Raw genomic sequence first — 23,602 nt, 5'->3', positions numbered from 1 at the left:
CCTGCTCCTAGCCCCGCCCATTTCAGTGAACATGCAGGTTAAACTGTTGGCCAACTTAGGAAGTGCTGGGAAGGAGCCCAGGTGAAAGGCGATCAGTACCGGAGGGGGGAGGCAGGAAGCAAAACTTAAACAGTCTTTCAAAGTAAAACAGAGCACAGGAGAACGAAACACAACACTAACGACAAACAGACAATGGAAGCGGAAACAAGGTGAGCAAAACAAACAGGTGGGAGGAGACCGAAGACACGAGCACACAAACGAGACTCAAGAAAAGATGTGAGTAAAACTGATCAGGAGGACAAAGGGAACCACAAACTCACAATAACCGCGAATAACTCAAACCTCCTGATTTTTACGGATTATTGATTATTACACGCACACGCGCGTGAAGGGGAGCGGCTCTTTGATCTGAGAGAAGCTGAGCTCAAATCCGTTTGTACCGGACAGAGGGGGGAGGGGGCAGACTCCGTGACGACGCGGAGCTGCACGCGGGCTCCGGTGTTTTTCAACCATCAGGCATCGCAGTGACACGCGCGGCGTGTCCGTCGGGTCTGTCTGCGTCTGTCTGTCGGTATTTTCACGTCATGCCGCGCGCGTGCTTTCACCTTTACCGTATTGGAGGCTGATCTGCGGACCTCCGCGAGGGTCCGCGAGCTGCAGCCCGAAGAACGTGACCGGAGAGCAGAGGCTCGGTCCCGCCGGTGCGAGGAGCAGTTTACCGGATAGACGCCGGAGGAGCTCCGCGGGTCGGTAGGTGACTCTTACCGGATTTGCCGTGATGTTCCGGTCAGCTGCAGGTCTGCATGATCATCATCATCCTCCTCATCATCATCCTCAGCAGCAGCTGTTCACAGCTGGACTCTGAGACTCCAGCTGTTGAAAGACTTTAATAAACAGACACATACAAACTCTGTCATTAATATGTGTGTGTGTGTGTGTGTGTGTGTGTGTGTGTGTGTGTGTGAGGACACCATGTTCACCGTCATGTTAAATATAAAATAATATTAAGTGATTATTTTTCAGTTGAATGTTACTATTCAGAAAAGATTCGACAGCCACATTCATGCCTAACACAGCACCAACTTCACGGTTCCTAATTCTAATATGATATTTATAGTGATTACTGATCAATACCTGAGTCCAAACAATAATCTGTAATCCAAGTGTGAGAAACCTCAGGCTTACTTTAAGAACTTTACAATATACAATGTGAAAAACCATCCAAGAGTAAAAATCATTAGTGAAATAATAAATGATAACAGAACAGAGATGACTGAAATAAAAATGGATTCATTTAATCCAATATGACGGCTTGGAGCTCAGTGTGAGTCTTTGCTACTACAGAAAATTTCATTTTCTTTTTATAATAAAATTCATTTGTTAATAACAACAATCGTGTATTGATTTATAATCATAAAATGTGGCTGATGATCGATCAATTAAAATTATAATAAAAATGATCAGTGAAGGAAAATGTTTGAATCTGTAGTTGATCGTGTGACCTAAACTGCTGCTGCCGACAGTGTCCGTGGTGAAGATGTAGGAGGACAGAGAGGAACCTGTGAGGAACATCAGTGGGAAACACGTTGTGACTGTTTGTGGTTGGACGGATTCAGCAGAAAGAAACTTCAGCTGATCCTGATTGTAGAGGCTACGCTTGAAGCCTCTGAGGTGTTCGTTGGCGGGGTGACGCGATGCCACTGTTATGAATGAAACCTGTTACAGTCCAACAGCCGTACTTATCTTCTCCATTTAACATCTTTATCCCATTTCCATCAGTTGCATTTGTTGTTAACAGTTCTCTTCATCCAACACCATTTATCAGAACAGCACAGCGGTCACAAACTGTTTGCTCCTTCCCAACAACAACACACCCGCCGCTAATTACGTGCGCTACCTTAAATACGTTCACATAGACACACCATATCGTAAAACACAAAAGGTGACCCCTAGCGGCACACATAAGGTAACAACCCATAAAAATGGCTCCTGCTCCGATCAATAAATCGATAAAGGTTTATCAGTGTTTCAAAGAACAGGAAATGCTCGTGGTTCTCTTTCCTGCTGAGCTGAAATGGTTTTTATGGTTTATGTTTCAGAACAAACGTTTCCCCATCAAAATGAAATTACACTCACGACTCTGACAGATGTGATGATGATTTTGAGGTGATCCGTATGATTGGATTGATGATCAGTTGGATCAGTAATGGTTTCCATGAAGAGAGTATACTAAATGTAACAGTAGAAACAGTAGAATTATATTCTATTATTAAAGTGGAATTCAAACACCAGTCTGAGACTTCAGTTTAACATTTTGTTCTTTAATAACTTTTAAATATTTATTGGTGTGGCAGTGATACGTGATGTGTCTGGACTGATTTTAGATGAAGATGCAGTGTTTCTGTGGAAGTGTCACTGTGAGTCTGCACTGATGAAGCTGATGTCACGTGTTGATGAGTTACTCCTGTTGAAAGCATGTGCTCACATTTTCATTCTGAACTCGGGTTTGACTCGTTTATGTTTTCTTTTTGTGTATTTTTTATTTGCAGATTGCTAACCTCAGCATTAACTTTTGTTTTCATTTCTTTTAGCGTACAGTTTGACCCATGTGATCATACTGCTCAGCCCTAATTCGCCCGTTTGCCACTCAGATGGTGATGTCATCATGATGCTGCCAGTCACCAGGTTTAAAGGTCAGCCGGCTGGCATGGTAACCACCACCACACCCTGGCTGTCTGTAAGCACTGACCCCTCCCCCCAGTGGCTGTGGTTGTCCAGCTGGTCAGCTGCAACATACCAGGCCATGCCTCCTTTGGTGTTCTACCCCCCAGCTGTGTGGATACCTGAGCACGCACAACTGATGCAGGTAACGTGACACACCTGAACTGATCACCGGTGCTGTCAGATCTTTGTCAGCTGATTCATTGTGTGTAGGCGGGATTTATTTGAATTCTGCTGCTGATTGGGTAACGTGGTAAAATGTAGCAAAACATTACCAACGTGCAGGGAACACCGCAGCTACTTTGGTGTGAGTTATCTTTTAAAACAGTGACATCTCTGAGAGTTCGATATTATTTTTACTGCCGGCCTTGTTGCATACGTATTTATTGTGAGGGGAGAACAGTCACCTGATACTAGGACACATACAGGCAGTAAAGATATTTTTTTGCAGACATAATAAAACCCACAGAGATCATCGGAGCCTCGTTTTTAATCTGCAGCCACAGAGTTCTACAGTATCACATTATTCTGTCAGTCTCCAGCTATTGTACGTATCACATACTTATTCAATGTCAAAATGCAGATGCTGATTGAACTACAGCAGATCTGAAGTTAGATTGTTGTCTGAATCTTACAATAATGTCTTGCATTGAATTAAGTTGGGATTTAACAAAAGATGTCCTAATTGTGCCCACAGGTGACTGTGTGTCAGGTTCTTTCCTTTGACCTTAATAAATGCCTGCAACCTCACACAGGAGCAGAAACAAGAAGCACTTTCTAAAAATCAAAAGTTCTCCCATGTTGAAATTGTACTAACGTGTGGAGGATATGTCTGTAAATATTGTTTTGTGTCTGTCTGCACATCCTGCTGTTACACACCTTTCAGTTTCCTACCACAGGCTGCTAATAGAGTAGCTCTTTGTTGAACGAATCCTCCAAAGCTGTCCCAAGACTCTACACCACAGGTGTCGAACTCCAGGCCTCGAGGGCCGGTGTCCTGCAGGGTTTAGATGTGTCCTTGATCCAACACAGCTGCTTTAAATGGCTACATGACCTCCTCAACCTGTCTTGAAGTTCTCCAGAAGCCTGTTAAGGAACTAATCATGTGATTCAGGTGTGTTGACCCAGGGTGAGATCTAAACCGTGACACCGGCAGGACACCGGCCCTCGAGGCCTGGAATTGGACACCCCTGCCCTACACCATCCTCATCATGGACTAGTGGAAGATTTTCTTTTAATATCAAACAATGGCTGCCTTTCCATCTTCTCTGTTTGAACCTGTTCTGTGTAATCATTGTTAGTGTTGCCCGTTCACTCATATCTGGCACTGTTCTTGGTAGATCGGGTGATTGGTGCTGATGTGCTCAAAGTTCACTAGAAAATAATCGAATAAACAAACCTGACAGTTTCTTCTCTTGTTTATGGGAGATCGTCATAATCAAATAATAATAATTATCAAAGAAAGAAAAGTGAGAACTTCCCAGAATTCTCAGGTAGTCCCGCACATCCTCATACAGCAGAAGTGCAGAGCGCAGAAAGCCTCAGCAGGAAGTGACAGAAAGCTTTTCACAGCTGGAAACGTTTTACTCTACAGAGTCACGCTGGAGTCTCCTGTGAATTAACGACATTATTGATGAATTAACAGCGCTGAAGGCCCCCTGCCCTGCTGTAGAAGAGTCAGGTCACACGGAGCAATGCAGAAGGATTTGACTGGCTTAAAACAAGGAAACCAATCAAAAACGTTGTCTGGAATTTAGGTTGCTGAATGAACGAGGCGTGTCCAGACGTAGAGACGGCTTCATTGTGTTACATGCAAATCAGTCCAACACTTTTTCTTATACTTTATCTGATGCTATATATTCAGCATACACTATTTTAGTGATGCAAATGTGTTCGAGCGTATCCCCTCTCATGTCAGCATTTGGATGGAATTTAATTAGCTCAAAGTGATTACATTTCTGTTGTAATGTAATTACATTACAACAGTGAATGAGCTGAATCATGAGCAGCGCTGACTGATTACAAGACCTTCGTTTATTTTAATGTCTCATGTTTCATCTTGTCCCTGAAAGTGATTGATTTATATGTGAAGTGAAAGGGTTAAGGACATTATTTCCTCACATCACTTCTTCAGTTTGATCTAAAGTGTCTTTAAGTGAGTTCGGCCTCCTCTGCAGTCTGGAGATAAGATGAAACTTTAATGATCCCTGAGGGCAAAGTGAATAATTGTCTGTTAATTATCGGTGTCGTGTTAATTATCTCGTGCTGCTCTTCTTTAATTCTTTCTGCATAAACTCCAGTGACAGAATTTAACATCTTATCAGCAGACCTTCTGAAGTAATTTTTCTTTTCAAAGCATGTTTGTGTCGAACAAAGAAAACTGTCTGAAATCCTGCACAGTGGCATTAAATGGTGGCAAGAAAGGAAGGAGCTGCAGAGAGTTCTGAGGTTCTGCGCCTGGACTGAAAAGCCCGCTGACAGATCTGGACCTCTGTGCTCTGACTCGCCTCTTTTCACACGTGGACGATGGATGAAGGAGTTTTAGTTTTTATAGTGATAATGGATCTCTGAGAGCTCCTTCACCTTGATGAAAAATCCTTTTTCAATAAGAGGATGATGAGTTCAGGTCCTCATTTTATTCTGTCAGCAGCTTCATCTGAAAGTCCTCCAGTTATTTCTGCACACAGCACAAAGGTCAGGCAGGGCCAGGAGGACTCTAATTGGACAAATTCTCCGACAGAAGGTTGCACCAGCACCTGTCTACCTGTCTTTGTGTCTGTCTGTGTTGGTGGAACAGGAAGTTCATCCTAATTTTTTGTGGTTTCAGTGGGAGCGTCCAGCAGTTGAAGTTGTTCCTCTCGTCCAGCCGTTTTATCAGTCTTCACCTCTTCACCATCATTGTCCTCATCGTTTCCCAAAGGTACACACACACACACACACACACACACACACACACACACGTCTGGTGTTGCTATCCTCGTGGGGACGTAATGCTTTCCCTAGCCGCTTACCCTAACCATCAAAAATGAATTCCTAACCCTGACCCTAAACCTAACCATAACCCAATTGTAACCCTGACACTAAAACCACATTTTGAGTGTGAAAAATCCCTTCAACCTCGTGGGGACCTGGATTTTGGTCCCCACCAGTATAGGAAGAATCAGAACACACACACACACACACACACACAGGCAAATGCTAATGTTGCTAATGTAGTTGCAGATCACTGATACCTGGTTCTCACCAGAGGAAGTGGGAGTGTTTCCAAGGAGACAGAAGCGCCTCCTGTTAACCAATCGGATAATCCCGAGATCACGTAGACAAACCTCTACGGCCAACCTGCTGCTGTTCCCTCCTCAGCTCTCAGGTAAGACAACATCTGCTGCAGGTGTTGTGTTCGTGCTGGCCATCTTTTACAGTTTCATCTGGTGAGGATGCAGAAACGTGACAAGGCAGGTGTCATATGACATTTCTGTTCACTGAGTCATGTGACCTCTCAGTTCTTTACCTGCGATCAGTACAGTTGGAGTCAGGTGTGTTTCCTCCATGAATCCACCTGATTATTCTGATCTGTTTGTTTAAACCAGCCCAGAGAGTTTAAGATTACACGCAGTTCATCCAATCAGATCAGGGATCTTCACGTCGAGGCGGGGCTTCTCATCTGGTCCTGTGCATTTAATCTGAAAGGCTCTCTGTAAAGACTCATCTGGAATCGAACCAACAACCACTGGAGGTTGGACGTGTTTCAGGGATGCTGGATTCTCATTTGCCATGTTGCCATGACAACACGGCTCATTTCTGAGAGCTGAGTGGCTGTAGCTCGCTGCTCCGAGGTGAATGTGTTTTTACTCACTCTCTCACACAAACACACACACACACACACACACACACACACACGTACTGCTGTCAGTGTAATGGGAAGATGATTGGTCCATTTGAAATCACCCAGTGAAGCATGATGGGAAATGTGTGCTATTCAGCCCTGAGACCGCAGGCATGTGTATTGATGAGCAGAAAAACCGTGACCGAAATATGAACGAACGGGGTGGCGGTCTTATTTAAAGGTGGTGTTATTAGAGCAAATGATGGTAGGCCTATGTGAATGTGAATCGGTTCTGTTCTGACTCAGGTGTTGTCTGTGCTTTGGAATCAGCCTCACAGGGTGGGGTGGCTGTAAACAGTGAAATGTTTAAATGTCGGTTAAACATCAGCCTGCTGATCTTCTCCTTACATGAAGGAGGGTCAGAAGCTCTTATCAACTTCACACTGATATTCACACTGTTATTGCCCCTTGAAGTGGGATCAGCTATTCAGGAGACAAAAGTGAGTGTATACGCTCTTAAATTTCTCCGGCAGCATGGCCTCGCCCAGGCAGGTTTGCCCCTGAATTGCCTCCTACATTCCTGATTTTGTTGGTCTTCAATCCTCATGTCCTCAGTTGTCTATACTATTGTGGGAGGTTAAGAAAAAAATATTATTTTACTTGTACTTTTCACTCCACTGCACTGTTTGACAAATTTACTGTACTTTGCCCTAATACATGATTGAGGCTTTTTTTTCCTTTCCAATCCAAGATGGCAGCATGCTCTTTGTTCGTTACGTGTCTGTCTGTAATTAGTTGTTCTTAAAAGATTTTTTCGTATATTTTTTCTTGCATTTTTTAACGTATTTCTTAATTATTTTTTAACGTATCTCTTAACCTGACAGTTAATATTGCATGGATTGTTGGAAAATGTGTGGTTGGTAGATGCCTTGGAATTTGATGGATGCATCTTCCTGGAGCTAACAGGCCTAGCCTGGCCCTGTACCGTTCTCCTGGAGTTAACTGGCCGAGACCTGGCTCTACACCATCTTCCAGGAGCTAACTGGCTAAGGTCTGGCCCTGCACCATCCTCCTGGAGTTAACTGGCCTAGACCCGGCTCTACACCATCTTCCAGGAGTTAACTGGCTAAGGTCTGGCCCTGCACCATCCTCCAGGAGCTAAGTGGCTTAGGCCTGGCCCTGTGCCATCCTTGTGGAGCTAACAGGCTTAGGACTGGCCTCGCATTATCCTTGTGGAGCTAACTGGCTTAGGTCCGGCCTTGTACCATCTCCCATGAGTTATCTGGCTTAGGCCTGACCCTGCACCGTCCTTCAGGAGCTAATTGGCTTAGGCCCGGTCCAGCATCTTTCCACAGGAGCAAACTGGCCAAGATCTGGCCCTGCACTGTCCTCCAGGAGTTAACCGGCTCAGGCCTGGCCAAGCGCTATCCTTTTGGAGTTAACTTGCTTAGGTCTGGCCCTGTGCCATTTTCCTGGAGCTAACTGGTTTGCTTCACCCACAGGTCTGTACTGTTTACTTTTGTTAAGTACTAAAATTGTGGATGATGGCAGTATTTGCTATTCTTATATTCCTCTTGGCCTTTTTGGACCCTCGGTTAAGCAATTGCATATGGACACATAGCAGGGGAATCTCTGAAAATGATCTTTATCTGCAAGAGAATTCTGAAAAAGGCACATGCTCTATAATGTTGCAAAAAATAGAGCAGTTACCAGCTCAGTTGGATCATGACATTAGTTTCATGCCTGTTTTGCCCAGAGACTTCCCTAAACTTCAGTCTACTCTGGTCTTGCATACTTATTTCATTTGCCCATTTAATGGAGGCTTCAGCTCGGGTTCAACATATCAAAGTTTTGAACCCAAATCAAAGGTGAAACAGAGGTTGTTGATTGTCTTGCTTTTATTTTTGTCAGGAAATGTGCAACCAAATCCTGGCCCTGAACTGCAATATTCCCAGACTCCTTCTGATTTTAAAATAATGTCTGGTGTCAAATATATTCATCTTAATGTGCGCAGCCTACTACCGAAGATGGACATGGTCAAAATTTGGGTTAAATCTACAGATGCAGATGTTTTTATAATCTCTGAAACTTGGTTAACTAAATCTATTACTAATGAAGACATTAATATATATGGGTACAATATATATCGTACTGATAGGCCAAAAAAAGGAGGCGGTGTAGCTATTTATGTCAAATCAAGATTTAATGCCTCGATTGTTCTGTCCCAATCGATATGTAAACAAATGGAGTTTTTGGCTTTGAATGTAGATATTGCTAATACTCTTTCGATAACCATTGTTGGGTGTTACAGGCCCCCATCTGCTTCAAAAGAGGCATTATCTTCACTAAAGCATCTTTTGGCTAAATTAAATTACACTGAACTACTAATGGCTGGAGATTTGAATTGGGACTGGCTAAATGCAACTTCTGGTGAATTTAAAGAATTTTGCGATTCAATTAATCTCACCCAGCTAGTCTATCTTCCTACCAGGCCAAATCTTAAATGCCCTGAAAAGTCCACATTAATTGATTTGGTTTTAACAAATGTACCTCATAAATTCTCTTCGCTTGGTGTCTTCTGTAATGACCTAAGTGATCACTGTGTTGTTGCTGTTTGTAGAAATGCTAAAATCCCAAAATGTAAGCCGCGCATAGTGTGTAAAAGGAATCTTAAACAATTCAATGAACAGGCTTTTCATCATGATTTGTCAGTAGTTAATTGGGAAAAAATCGGATTATTACCAGATGTAGAGTTAGCCTGGACATATTTTAAGGAAAGCTTTATGGAAATTGTTAATAAACATGCCCCCTTACGGAAAGTTAGAATTAAAGGCCGAGAAAATCCCTGGTTTTCGCAGACACTCGCAGATAACATACACAAGCGTAATAGAGCATGGGACAAGGCGAGGCAAACAGATACTACCACTGATTGGTCTGCTTTCAAACAGCTTAGAAATAAATGCACTTCTCTTATTAAAAAGGCCAAATCCGAATACTTTTTGTCTGTCACCACTGAGAATCTCAACGATCCACAGAAATTTTGGAAAGTAATCAAGTCCCTTTCTGTCAATAAAATGACTCAAACCTTTCCTAAATTTGTTGTAAAAGATTCAGTCTCAATTAATGATAAAACTGAAATTTTGAATTGCTTGAATGAACACTTTTTATCAGTGGGTTCCTTGTTTGATTCTGCAGAAACTTTTTTAACAAATTCTTGCCCAGAATTCTCTATGTTTTCTGGAGACCGTTTTAACTTTGTACCTTTTAGTGTTTATGAAGTGCATAAAGCTTTAAAGGCTTTGGATCACAGAAAACCTCCTGGTCCAGACTTGATGGAACCTTATTTTTTGAAGCTGGCAGCGGATTATATTGCAGAACCACTTTCAATTCTATTTAATTTTTCAATTAAAACCAAAGAAATTCCATCGGTTTGGAAATCAGCTTTTGTCCTGCCTTTGTTGAAAGGAGGTGATCCATCGGTGTTGACTAATTATAGGCCAATATCAAATTTGTGTGTTTTATCCAAAATCATGGAATCGCTAGTTTGTGACCAGTTGAAGGAGTTTTTGTACTCTAATGATATTGTCTCTAAATTTCAGTCAGGCTTCAGGAAAAAACACAGTACTAACACTGCCACTATGAAAGTGATAAATGATATTATTATGGCACTTGATAAGAAATTGTACTGTGCGTCACTCTTTATTGACCTCTCAAAAGCTTTTGACACTGTTGATCATGCTGTCCTAAAAAACAGACTGCTCAGCCTTGGACTGTCAGAACATGCAATAGCGTGGTTCTCAAATTATCTGAATAATAGAACCCAGTGCATTAAACTTGAAGGTCTTTGTTCTGAATTTGTTGCTGTCCACAAGGGGGTGCCACAGGGCTCAGTTTTGGGTCCCCTTCTGTTTCTTTTATATATCAATGACTTGGGTCAAAATGTCTCAGACACAAATTTGCATTTTTATGCTGACGATACAGTTATTTACTGTTATGGATCATCTCTTACTCAGGCCATTGAAACCTTACAGAAAGCCTTTGTTGCTTTCCAGCATTCACTTATCCAGCTAAAATTAGTTCTCAATGCTGACAAGACTAAGCTAATGTTGTTTTCTAAGTCAAAGAAGGTCCCAGAGCCTATTCCAGTGGTGTCCACCCTTGAAGGAAATGTCATAGAGATAGTTCATGAATATAAATACCTTGGTGTCTGGATAGATGACTCCTTTACCTTTAAACCACATATAGAGAGACTTGTAAAGAAACTGAGGCTGAAACTTCGTTTTTTTTTTCCGTAATAAACAGTGTTTTTCTTTTGCAGTAAAAAAACGTCTTGTCACTGCAACCTTTTTATCTGTGTTAGATTATGGTGACATTCTGTATATGAACGCTTCTTCTTCATGCCTTCTAATGTTGGATACGATGTATCATGCTTCCTTGAGGTTTATCACCAATTGTAGATATTTGACCCATCATTGTGACTTGTACTTAAGAGTAAATTGGCCTTCTTTGGCCATTAGAAGACAGGGGCATTGGTACACTTTTATTTACAAAGCTATTCTTGGATTGTTGCCTCCTTATATTTGTACTTTGGTCACAAGGACAAATAGTGGTTCTTACTCCTTGCGTTCAAATGATCAGCTGCTGCTGTCTGTTCCCCTTGTCCGCACAGAGTTGGGTAAGAAAGCCTTTGTCCACTCTGCGCCTTTTTCATGGAACCTGTTACAGAAAGACTGGAAACTGACTGAATTGTTGTCTTTAAATGTTTTTAAAACTAAACTCAAAGGCCTACAGACTGCCTGAATAATGTGTAATTGTTTTGTGTAATTTTTAATCTTGTTTGTTTGTATGTATTTGTTTGGAAATGTGCTGCCTCTTGGCCAGGACTCCCTTGAAAAAGAGGTTTTTAATCTCAATGGGACATTCCTGGTTAAATAAAGGTTAAATAAAAAAAATAAAAAATGAGCATGGGCTGGGCCAGAAGTAACTGACCAGATGATCGTAAAGAACTGCTGGGAGTATAGAGACTGAGGAGGTTGGTGAGATGGTCAGGGGCGAGGTTGTTTAGGCATTTGAAAGTAGGCAGCAGAACTTTACAATCAATACGAAATTTAATAGGCAGCCAGTGTAAGTCAGAGAGCACTGGAGTAATACAGGCAAACTTTCTAGTTCCGGTTAAGAGACGAGCCGCAGCATTCTGAACGAGCTGTAATCATTGGAGGTGAGCGAGTTACAATAATCTAATCTGGAGGTCACAAAGGCATGTATCAGTTTTTCAAGATCTTTGTACGGTATTAAACGTTTGACCTTGGAAATTTGGCGCAATTGGAAGAAGCCAGATTTAACCACAGAGGAAACCTGTTTATCCAGCTTAAATGAACTATCCAGGCAAACACCTGGATTACTTACAGTATCTGTAAGACAGCAAGCAAAGGGACCAAATCGGGCAGCTAGCTGGTCTCGAGGAGTGTGACTATCAAACACCATAATCTCAGTTTTCTTCTCATTTAAAATGAGAGAATTGGCTGACAGCCACTCTGTGACCTCTTTCAAGCAGTCAGACAAACGATTGAATGAAGCTGGCAGGTCATCAGACAACTGGAAATAGACTTGAATGTCGTCAGTATAACAGTGGTAGGAGATCTGATATTTGTCAAAGATAGAACCCAGGGGTAGCATGTGCAAGGCAAACAGTAGAGGGCCCAGCACAGACCCCTGTGGTACTCCACAGCAAACAGGGCAGCGGCGGATGAGTAGCAACCCATCATGAAAGAAAAAGTCCTACACAAGAGGTAGGATCTAAACCAAAGTGCAGAATCCTTGATGCCTATAACATGTTCCAGTCTCTCTAGAAGAATTTTATGGTCTACCATATCAAAAGCAGCGGACAGATCCAATAAAATTAAAACAGCAGGGCGACCTGAGTCGGTAATTAAAAGAAGATCATTGAAAACTCTTAGCAGTGCCATTTAGTGCTGTGGTGAGGTTTAAAACCAGACTGAAATTTGTCACTAATGTTATTTGCATTTAAGTAGGCCTGTAGTTGCAAAAGGACAGTTCTCTCTAATATTTTAGATAATGCAGATGGGACATGGCCCGCAAGTAATGATAAATTAATCATTGATAAGAAATGAGGCCCAATTAAATGGTAAATGGCCTGTATTTGTATAGGGCTTTACTTAGTCCCTAAGGACCCCAAAGCGCTGTACACTACATTCAGTCATCCACCCATTCACACACACATTCACACACTGGTTCAATTACATCAAACCCATCCTTTAAAATCCGTGATTGGAGGAAATCATGAGCTGAGTTTGAACTTCTCAATTGATCAATTATGCCTTAAGAGTAGAAAGTGAGATTGGTTCAAATTTGTAGAGGTTGGACGGAGATCCTCCAGGAGGAAGAGGATTCGCCACAGGAAGATGAGGGAGAGAGGTTTTTAGAAGTGAGGTTTTCCTCGTAAAATAATTTAAAAATTGCTCACAGAGAACTGGGGAGGCAAAGTCTAGTTTATCAGGGCAAGGATCGATCGCAGAATTGAAAATTTTAAACAGGACCTGGGGGTTATGGGTATTAGTCACGATGATGTCGGACAAAAAAGCCGCTTTAGAAGTCTTAACAGGGTCCTGATATATAGTGTGGCTGCTACTTATAAGGGATACCTGAAGCTTATCTTTTTTCCACCTCCTCTCAGATTGACAACAGATACGGCGTAAAGTCTCGTATAGAGTCATTTAACTGGAGTTGAGGGGAGGATCTAGGACGCTTCATCTTCACGGGGCCACTAGGTCCAAGGTGGTGGAGCATGCGGATAACATAGCATTCATAACTTCATCAGCCGAGGGGGGAGTACAACACTTGGGGTCCATCATATCAGGATCAAGGCGGACAGAGTTTAGAAAGACAGCAGTGAAATTAGCCACAATCTCAGAGTTGATTACACATACAGGGCGACAGAGATCAGCAGTGCTCATATGTGTTACACCTAAGTCGGCATTAAGCGTAACCAGAAAATGATCAGAGATGCCAACATTATCAATGTCCTTAATGCTAATATCCATGCAAAATGAGAAGACCAGATCCAGCATATGGCCTTTTACATGGTCGGTGCACTCACCCATTGTGTAAGGTTAAAACCAGAAGAAAACCTCAGCAATCAAACTGCCGTCTAAAAACAGCACTTTGCAATGGTGAGAAAGAAAAACTCCCTCTTAACAGGAACAAACCACCAACAAAACCAAGCTCAGAGAGAGGCAGCCATCTGCCATGACCAGTTGGGGATGAGGCGAAAAGAAGAGATAAAATGGAGATAAGACAATACACGGACTGAGTGAAAAGACAAAAATGCAGATATGACCAAAATCTCATATCCCGATATAAGACATTTCTTATCCCAATAACGATATATATTACAAAATAGTGCGTTTTCTGTAAATCCTGTGAATCTCAGGCAACTTGACTTGGACCTGGAGTCGAGTGTTTTGACCGATGCATGAAACGATACATTTTTAGACATAAGTTGTAACGGCCAGTGTTGGTCAAGTTACTTGAAAAAAGTAATCAGTAACTAATTACTGATTACTTCCCCCATAAAGTAATCCCGTTACTTTACTGATTACTTATTTTCAAAAGTAATTAATTACTTAGTTACTTAGTTACTTAGTTACTTTTTAAAAATACGATTTACAACCTGAATAGGTGATAAAGTGATAGATTTTTCAGCCCAATTCTACTTTTTCTGCATAATCCATCATACAAAATGTAATCAAATGGAAACGTCTCTTTTTAAAACTTTAAACTTTAAATCTTTTAACTTTATGCATCAAGCAAAAATTAAATTATATTCAACATTCTCTGACTGGAAGAAATTTGTTTAACATTTAAACCTATTTTCTGCACATTCCAGCACAAATAGAATAAAAAAATAGTTTTTTGTGTTTACACTCACTCTTTCAAATAGATGAAAGTAAAACACAGCAGAAAATAAATAAAATCAAAGACTCAGCGGTCCTGTTGCTCTATTTTCACCTGTAAAGCAGGAGTGGGGCAGGCGGAGGTTTGCCCTGGTGCAGGTGAGCCGCAGCGGTCAGTTGAAGAATCCGCGAGCTTCTCTGTGAATTTCCCATTACGTCGTACTCGGTGCTTGCTTGGCAGTTTAGGGTTTTTTTCGCTGTAAAAAGAAGTTTTCTTCCCACGCACAACGGACACTAATGTTTTTGTCACTTTTTACAGAATCAAACTCAAAGTGAGGTCAGTACTTCCACGCTTTAAACGCTGCACGCTCATACTCTCTCCGCACTCGATATATTATCCATTGTTGATCTGCACACAGCTGTTGTCACGAACGTCGCACTCGCTTATGTCACTGTCATGAGACACTCTCGCAAAAAAATCACGGTTTTAGTAACGCAGTAACGCAGCGTTCCTACAGGAAAGTAACGGTAATCTAATTACCGTTTTTGCAATAGTAATCCCTTACTTTACTCGTTACTTGAAAAAAGTAATCGGATTACAGTAACGCGTTACTGCCCATCTCTGGTAATGGCCGCCATTTTCTTTGTATTTATTACACGGCGTGCTGCGGGGAAGAACCTGTTCTAATGTTTGAGTCTCAGGTGTATTTGGAGCACTGACGGCTCTTTCTTTGCTTCTCATCTGTAAACTCTCTCCACACTCTGTCACGTGATTCTTGCGTAGGTGGTTGACGAGGTTTGTCGTGTTCGAGTTTGCGGTGGGGTTTGCAACATAATTTGCATAGCACAGTTTTCTGGTCCGTGTCAGAGTTATTCATACCTGACTTCTGACATACCTCATCTTCACTAGCCATGCTGGTATTGTCAGGGTCCTGTGTTTTTGACTGAAGTGTTTTGAGTTTGCTGTGTTTTTTGTCACTTTGTATTGTGAATTATGTTCTCATTGTTGGTCTTTAGTTACTCCCTTACGTCTAGTTTCGTGTATTCCGTGCCTGGTATTTCCCTCTGTGTAATATTTATCATCTCTAGCCTTTTGGTTCTTTGAGTTCTCTGCCTTATGGTTTATGTCTGTGTTTCTTAGTTGCTCTGTCTCCACCGTGTCTAGTCTGTGTCTCAGTATTATACTTCCTGTTTTACTTTGAAGGTCTGTGTCTCATGTGAGTGTATCCTGCTTTGCTTCCTTGTCTCGTCAGTTCTGATTTCCCCCAGCTGTGCTCTCCTCCTGTGTCTCATTCTGCTCGTTATTTCCCAGTGTATTTAAGCCCTGTGTTTCTCTGAGTCAGTGTCACGTCGTCCCTCATTGCTGTGTGTTACTCTCCCTGTGTTTCTTCACAAATTTAGATTTCCCAGTGTGGTTCTGTATGCTTTTCCCCTGCTGGCAAATAAAGCTGAGTTTTTGGAGTTTAAACCTTGTGTCTGAGAGCCTGCATTTTGGGTCCAACTCCTGCCTGCCACACAGCGCTTCTTAACAGGTATTCTCTGTGCCTGCATCCACGTGGTGACTTTAAGCGCCTTTTATAGTTACTTCCTGTTTTTGAGGTCACTTGTTTGATGCATATTCTGAAATTTGATGTTTTAGAATAATGTATGTCATTTAAGTTTATTTTGAAAAGTCTTGATATTTATTGTGAAAGGTTTATGTGGAAAATAAACAAACAGACGACAGAGCCATACAATAGGTTTACTGTCGTTGTTGCTAGGGACAACGGATAAAAAGTCGCTTGTCCGTCCGTAGTGTGGTTATTTTAAATTTTAAGAGAAAGAACTTTAAGAAATTAATATAGCCACTACAGTGACCATCAAAACCATGAAAAAATAGTGCCATAAACAGTTTATTTTGCAACACCACAAAACAAACAATAGCATATGGTATGAAATGATAGATGTTTTCATATCGTCGTATTGAACAGCCCTAGACTTGCTGCAGATGTGAGAAATAAAGACGAAATTCTCAGTGCATCATGGGAAGTCCCCAGCAGCCTAGATCTATTGCAGCATAACTCAGGGGGGGTTTAAATCTGCTCTCTCTTTCTAGTCCCTATCAGGACTCTTGCTGCAGCATTTTGGATTAACTGAAGGCTTTTCAGGGAGTTTTTAGGACTTCCTGATAATAATGAATTACAGTAGTTAGTAGGTTGTAGCTAAGCAGCTTACAGCAAATGGTAAATGGCCTGTATTTGTATAGCGCTTTACTAGTCCCTAAGGACCCCAAAGCTGGTGATGGCAAGCTACATTGTAGCCACAGCCACCCTGGGGCGCACTGACAGAGGCAAGTCTGCTGAACACTGGCGCCACCGGGCCCTCTGACCACCACCAGTAGGCAACGGGTGAAGTGTCTTGCCCAAGGACACAAACATAATATTCTTAACAAAATTCAGTCTGGCTTTCGTAGAACCCATCCTATTGAAACACGCCCTTCTTAGGTTCTCCAGTGATATTTTTTTGTGGCAGTTTATCTATACAGGTCATCTTCCCTGTCCTATGGTGTGCCACAAGGCTCTGTGCTGGGGACTTTATTGTTTTTAATATATCAACTTCCCCTCCAGCGTATTTTGAGCCCCTTTGAGGACATTTGCAACCACTGCTATGGAGACGATATCCAGTTATACATTTCTTTTAAGCCCCAAGATGTTTCTAAGCTATAGATTTTGAATGAGTGATCTGTGGGCTCAGTAGCTTGTTTCAAAAAACAACCAAAACACATCTTTGCATTTTGTTAACTGTTGTCTGTTTTGTTTTATGCTTTGTTATCCTTGTGAAGCACTTTGTGATCTTTTATCTAGAAAGGTGCTATATAAATAAAGTTTGACTTACTTAATAGTCCAGCCTGGAAGTAATAAATGCATGAACTAGTTTTTCAGCATCACTCTGAGACAGGATATTTCTAACTTTAGAGATGTTGCACAAATGGAAGAAAGCAGTCTTACACATTTGTTTAATATGTGCGTTGAAGGACATGTCCTGGTCAAAAATGACTCCAAGGATCCTCACAGTGTTACTGGAGGCCAAGGTAATGCCATCCAGAGTAAGAATCTGGTTAGATACCATATTTCTAAGATTTTCAGGGCCGAGTACAATAACCTCAGTTTGATCTGAATTAAGAAGCAGAAAGTTAGCGGCCATCCAGGTCTTTATGTCTTTAAGACATTCCTGCAGTTTAACTCATTGGTGTGTGTTACCTGGCTTCATGGACAGATAGAGCTGGGTGTCATCAGCATAGCAGTGTAAATGTATGCTATGTCTTCTAATGATGCTGCCTAAGGGAAGCATGTATAATGTAAACAGAATTGGTCCTAGCACTGAACCCTGTGGAACTCCATAATTAACCTCAGTGTGTGAAGAGGACTCTCCATTTACATGAACAAACTGGAGTCTATTAGATAGATATGATACAAACCACTGCAGTGCAGTACCTGTAATACCTACAGCATGTTCAAATCGCTCTAATAGGATATTATGGTCGACAGTATGGAACGCTGCACTGAGGTCTAGCAGGACAAGCACAGAGATGAGTCCACTGTCAGAGGCCATAAGAAGATCATTTGTAACCTTCACTAAAGCTGTTTCTGTGCTGTGATGAGCTCTGAAACCTGACTGAAACTCTTCAAATAAGCCATTCCTCTGCAGATGATCTGTTAGCTGTTTGACAGCTACTCTTTCAAGGATGTTTGATATGAAAGGAAGGTTGGAGATTGGCCTATAATTAGCTAAGACAGCTGGGTCTAGAGATGCTTTTTAAGTAAAGGTTTAACTACAGCCAGCTTGAAGGCCTGTGGTACATAGCTGATTATTAGAGATAGGTTGATCATATTTAAGATTGAAGCATTAATTAATGGCAGGACTTCTTTGAGCAGTTTTGTAGGAATGGGGTCTAAAAGACTCGTTGATGGTTTGGAGGAAGTAATTATTGAAGTTAACTCAGAAAGATCAATTGGAGAAAAAGAGTCTAAATGAACACCAATGGTACTGAAAGTAGCTGTAGATAATATTACATCTGTGGGATGATTATTGGTAATTTTTTCTCTAATGATTAAAATGTTATTTGTGAAGAAGTTCATGAAGTCATTACTAGTTAACGTTAAAGGGATGGTTGGCTCGATGGAGCTCTGACTGTTTGTCAGCCTGGCTACAGTGCTGAAGAGAAACCTGGGGTTGTTCTTATTTTCTTCAATCAGTGATGAATAGTAAGATGTTCTGGCTTTGTGGAGGGCTTTCTTATAAAGCAACAAACTATTTCTCCAGGCTAAATGATGATCCTCTAAATGAGTAATGTCATGAACCATGGAAGTTTGTTTGGTCTTGTTGTATTCTTTTCCTTTTTCTCTGTTTTCTTTTTTGTTTTGTTTTTTTCCTTTTAGCAGTTTCTGGTTGGTTTATTTATGTTGATAGTCCAAGGTCTTCTTAGTATTGGTATAGCTTTTGGATTCTGCTCATGTTAAAGTTTATATTTAAGTACCTGAGTTTTTGATTTAGTGTACCTCAGCTCCCCTGTGTTATTTTTATCCAATTATCAAGTTTGTATGTTAGAATGTGCCGTTTTCTGTTTCTTTATTTCTTACTTTACTTTGGGTTAGTCTCTGTTGGTATTTATCTCACCTGTGTTTCCTCTCTGCCACAAGTTGGTGCAGTTGTTTTAGGTCACACTCGAGAGCGCATATTGTGTTTGCATCTGCACAAAAGAATCATATACAGGGTGAACCAGAGTACGATGAATGAATGAACCAGAAAGGAACCAGAGTGTTATGGACTGAACACCCTAAGATTGAGGCTTTGAAGTAAAACTGTGTCGGTCTTTGGCTAATTAATAAGCTGGAGTGAAAGATTCACTCAGCCTTCACTCAGCCTGTACTTTTTGTTAAATCATTTACTAACAGGACTTAGAAGAGAGAGGTCTAATGTCTGATAGTCTACATTTAACTGTCCTGGTACAGTTGAAAACGGCTTTGTTTTCTTGTTTAGGTGGTGTGGGACCAGACACAGTCTCTTGGTGGTTTGAGTTGGGTGTTTATTGCCACAATTCAGCCAGAATAAGTAAAGCCTCTATTAAAATGAGTCGCTGAATTTGCAGGTCCATGCCTATTGTAAGTGGGTTATGGTTTGAGAATGGCTTGGACACATACAGCTGGACCAGTCACCCAAAGGATTAGTGCTCCATTGTGATTGATCAGTCAATATAACCCTTGTTATATATAACCCAGAGTGCTATAAACCAGCAGTCCCCAACCCCCGGGCCACGGACCAGTACCAGTCCGTGAGTCGTTTGGTACCGGGGTGTGAGAGTTGAGGCTTGGGTGTGAAATTCATATTTTCAGGGTTTTTATCAGTTTTTAGCATTTTTTTTTTAATTTATCATTTTTATTGTTAACTCAGTTTCCATGAGTCTTTTCCTGTGTGTTATGAATACATCTTTTTTTTTTTTGGTACCAGTACTGCTTTTATTTCTTTGCAGTTATCCGCAACACCTTAAAGGCCGGTCCGTGAAAATATTGTCGGACATAAACCGGTCTGTGGCGCAAAAAAGGTTGGGGACCGCTGCTGTAAACCATAAGATATGTTTGCCATCAACATGCAGGAACCAACTTGGTTATGTTACCATACCATCCATATACCATCCCTCCAGTATAGCCCTCTGTGCTCCAGAAGCAAGTTAGTGTTATTTATAATAGCCACCTTGTAGTCTCTACAGACTGATGACAGCCAGGCTGTGCAGGTGGACGAAACCAACCCCCTCTGACTTTTGATATCAGATATCATTTGTCCCCAAATGGACTGGTTCAACTTGTGTTGGTTCTTTATAACCTCTGGGATTTTACCGGCTACTTCAGAAACCCCAGCACCAGGAAAACAGTGGTTATCATCGTTATTTAGCAAAAGTTTAGTAAAAAAGAAAGGCCAGGAAACTTTTTAAGCCTGACACAGCTCATTTCACCAAGAGAACAGAATTCATAAATATTCTGAATGAAGTAATATCAAAATTGTACAACTTCCACCTGTGGCACAGTTTTTTACGTTATTGCATTGCACTTTTCAAATTAATACTGAGTTGTTATTGTCCCCTCTTTTATTGTATAATGTGGCATTATGTTTCTACATCATCTCCTGCTGAAATATCTTCTTGCAACTTGTAGCATCATCATCTGCAGATGGTTTGTTGCATTGACATTTTAAGAGGTCTTTGTTGTGTGTCTTTATATTTTTATCTGCTGTTTGTGAGGAGTTCCCTGCGAGCAGCTGCTGCCTTAAAGAATAAACTCAGGGGTGCAGGAACAGGTTATTGACAGACTATATAATGACTGACTGCAGCCTGAGTCTCCATCACTGAAATAGACACAGATGTTTTTTCTCTCGTCTAAAGCCTCTGAGTTAATTTGTTTGAGACGATGTTCAGATGCAGTCAGAGGCTTTTGGAAGCCAACAAATGCAGATTAAATTTGCTTTTATTTAGTCAAACGTGGGTGTGTGTTCGTGTTGTCGATGTTTTCTGGCAGGAGCTCGGTTTCTCTTCAGTTTATAGTTTGTCAAGATTGATTTGTCTCAGATTGACACAACATGCTCACAGATGGAAACCTCCGCAGGAAATTCTGCTCTGCTGAATGTGGAGAGGAAATAAAAAACAGCTGAAAATTAAAACATGTAATGTCTGCAACAGTGAGCATGTGTTGTCAAAATAATTTCTAACCTTATCATTCATTGGACTGTAAATGGACTGGTTCTTATCTAGCGCTTTTCTACTCTGAGCACTCACCATTCACCCATTCACACCAGCACTTTTTTGTCTATGCTGTTTCTAAGTGCTTACTATCTAACATTCACACACATTCATACTCCGGTGGATGCAACATGGGGGTTAGTATCTTGCGAGCATCGTGCTGCATCAAATATCCTTACACAGATGTTTTATTGTCGCTGCAATGATGCTGCCGTCAACAGATTTAGGTCAGCGTTTTCCTGAAAGGAGCGCAAACTTGTGGAGGCGGGCTGATCTGCTGAAATACAACTATGCCACAAGCACACAGATCTTCATTAAAAGTGTACCTACATGAAACTTCAGTTAAGCCACAATGATATCAGCCACTTATAATGGCTGATTGTGGAGGTTTCCATCTGGAGCCTCAGTGATGACAGATTTCTCTCTAATTATTTCCATGATTGTTTACTTCATTGAAGCCTGTAGAAGTATTATTGTAGGGTCTACCTTATGATATAAAGGCGACTGTTGTTTTATTAGGCGCTGTATAAATTGAATAGGATTTTCCTATTTCAGCACAATGAAATGTTTGATTTGTAGTGATTACTAATTTTTAATTTGAATTTGTAATGGTGGTCCGTGCAGCTGGTCAACAGCCAGACACCAGTGTGTTTGGCTGTTGCTGTTGCTTATTCTAAATGTCGGACTTAGAAGTTCCATCCAGGTTTGGTAGAGACCAGCTGTTACAGAGTATTTGAGCATCAGTTTGTGAGGCTGGTCCTAAGGAGCCATCTTTACCACATCATTGCCCCGACCTGTGAAGATCAAAGAGTCTCATCTTATTTCTGTTTTTCATCTGATGATTGTTGAAGTTTGATTTTCACAGAAGTGTGTAATCTGACCCGGAGTGGGTTTCAGCTGGAAAAGGGTGGAGTGCCCACTCCGGGTCGGGGATGAGTTCCTGCCCCAAGTGGAGGAGTTCAAGTATCTCGGGGTCTTGTTCGCGAGTGATGGGAGAAGGGAGCCGGAGATCGACAGACGGATTGGTGCTGCGGCCGCAGTGATGCGGACGCTGCACCGGTCCGTGGTGAAGAGAGAGCTGAGTGTAAAAGCAAAGCTCTCAATTTACCGGTCAATCTACGTCCCTACCCTCACCTATGGCCACGAGCTGTGGGTAGTGACCGAAAGAATGAGACTGTGGATACAAGCAGCAGAAATGAGCTTCCTCCGAAGGGTGGCTGGCCTCTCCCTTAGAGATAGAGATAGGGTGAGGAGTTCAGCCATCCGGGAGGGGCTCAGAGTAGAGCCGCTGCTCCTCCACATCGAAAGTAGCCAGCTGAGGTGGTTCGGGCATCTGACAAGGATGCCTCCTGGGCGCCTCCTGGGTGAGGTGTTCTGGGCATGTCCCACCGGGAGGAGGCCCTGGGGCAGACCCAGGACACGCTGGAGAGATTATATCTCTCGGCTGGCCTGGTAACGCCTTGGTGTTCCCCCGATAAGCTGGAGGAGGTGGCTGGGGAGAGGGAGGTCTGGGCTTCTCTGCTTAGGCTGCTGCCCCCGCGACCCGGCCCCGGATAAAGCGGAAGAAGATGGATGGATGTTTAATCTGAAGTGACTGCTCACACCCTCACTGTCAACCCTCTTTTTTTATTCATTGGAAATCAGTTCAGTATTTGAACTCATACATACAGCTGTTCCTGTTGAGCTTGAATAAAATCTATTTTTACTAAGCAGAAAGAGCAGAAGACATGTGGACACTCAGTTTTTAAGCTTCGTGAAATATTCTTCAGTACACTGATGAAGATCAGAAGCATCCATTTCTTATTCTGTGTGCAGATCACATCAGGAGAGACAACACAAAGACAAGAGATGCTGAACCTGAAGACTCTTCTTCCTCCTCGCTCCCACTACACCTCCTGTCTTTGTCTCCTCTCCCTCTCCCCACAGCTCCTCCTCCATCGGGTGAGTCTGATTCGATCCTCATTGTGTATTTAGTGTGTTGGTGGAGTCACAATTGCTGCTTTCGCTAATTTCATAAGCTGTATGTGGATCACGTGGTAAAGCCACTTCCTGTTTACAATGCTGTGTGTTTCCTGTCTGCAGTCAGAATAAATTAAATAAGATAATCGTATAATCTATTGATAACAGGTTCTGGTTGTGATACCATAGCAAGTTCAGGTTCTGGTTCCATGCTGTGATTCTGATTGTGCAGTAGGGCTGTCATATCCCTATATAAGACATGTATCGTCCTGACAACGATATACATCACAAAAATGTTACATTTTCTGCTAATTCACTGAATCTTGGCCAGTTCGACTCATGTGAAGTGTTTTCAGCGTGGTGTCGTTTACCTGGAGTCGAGTGGGTTTTTTCTTTCATAGGTGGTGCAAGAGGTTT

The 23,602-nt window shown here is 41.8% G+C and overlaps 1 protein-coding gene across 4 annotated transcripts in view; it reads left to right on the top strand.

The window, feature by feature from the left end:
- The first annotated feature begins 507 nt into the window (after nt 1–507).
- Nucleotides 508–23,602, top strand: part of tcerg1l (transcription elongation regulator 1 like) — a 91,325-nt gene continuing 68,230 nt past the window's right edge. For 2 of the 4 annotated variants that reach the window (XM_063482367.1, XM_063482365.1), the window contains exons 1-5: nt 508–750; nt 2,592–2,866; nt 5,549–5,641; nt 5,938–6,088; nt 23,042–23,167. In XM_063482367.1, coding sequence (XP_063338437.1) covers nt 2,666–2,866; nt 5,549–5,641; nt 5,938–6,088; nt 23,042–23,167 — 571 coding nt within the window. In that variant the 5' untranslated portion in view covers nt 508–750; nt 2,592–2,665. The remainder of the gene's footprint in view (nt 751–2,591; nt 2,867–5,548; nt 5,642–5,937; nt 6,089–23,041; nt 23,168–23,602) is intronic. The other 2 variants (XM_063482366.1, XM_063482368.1) reach the window with 2 other exon arrangements.

Source organism: Pelmatolapia mariae, linkage group LG8 (assembly GCF_036321145.2).
Source record: "Pelmatolapia mariae isolate MD_Pm_ZW linkage group LG8, Pm_UMD_F_2, whole genome shotgun sequence".
In the NCBI taxonomy this organism is placed as follows: domain Eukaryota; kingdom Metazoa; phylum Chordata; class Actinopteri; order Cichliformes; family Cichlidae; genus Pelmatolapia; species Pelmatolapia mariae.
Note: the sequence above shows the minus strand (reverse complement) of the source record. Positions and strands in the feature narration are given on the sequence as shown.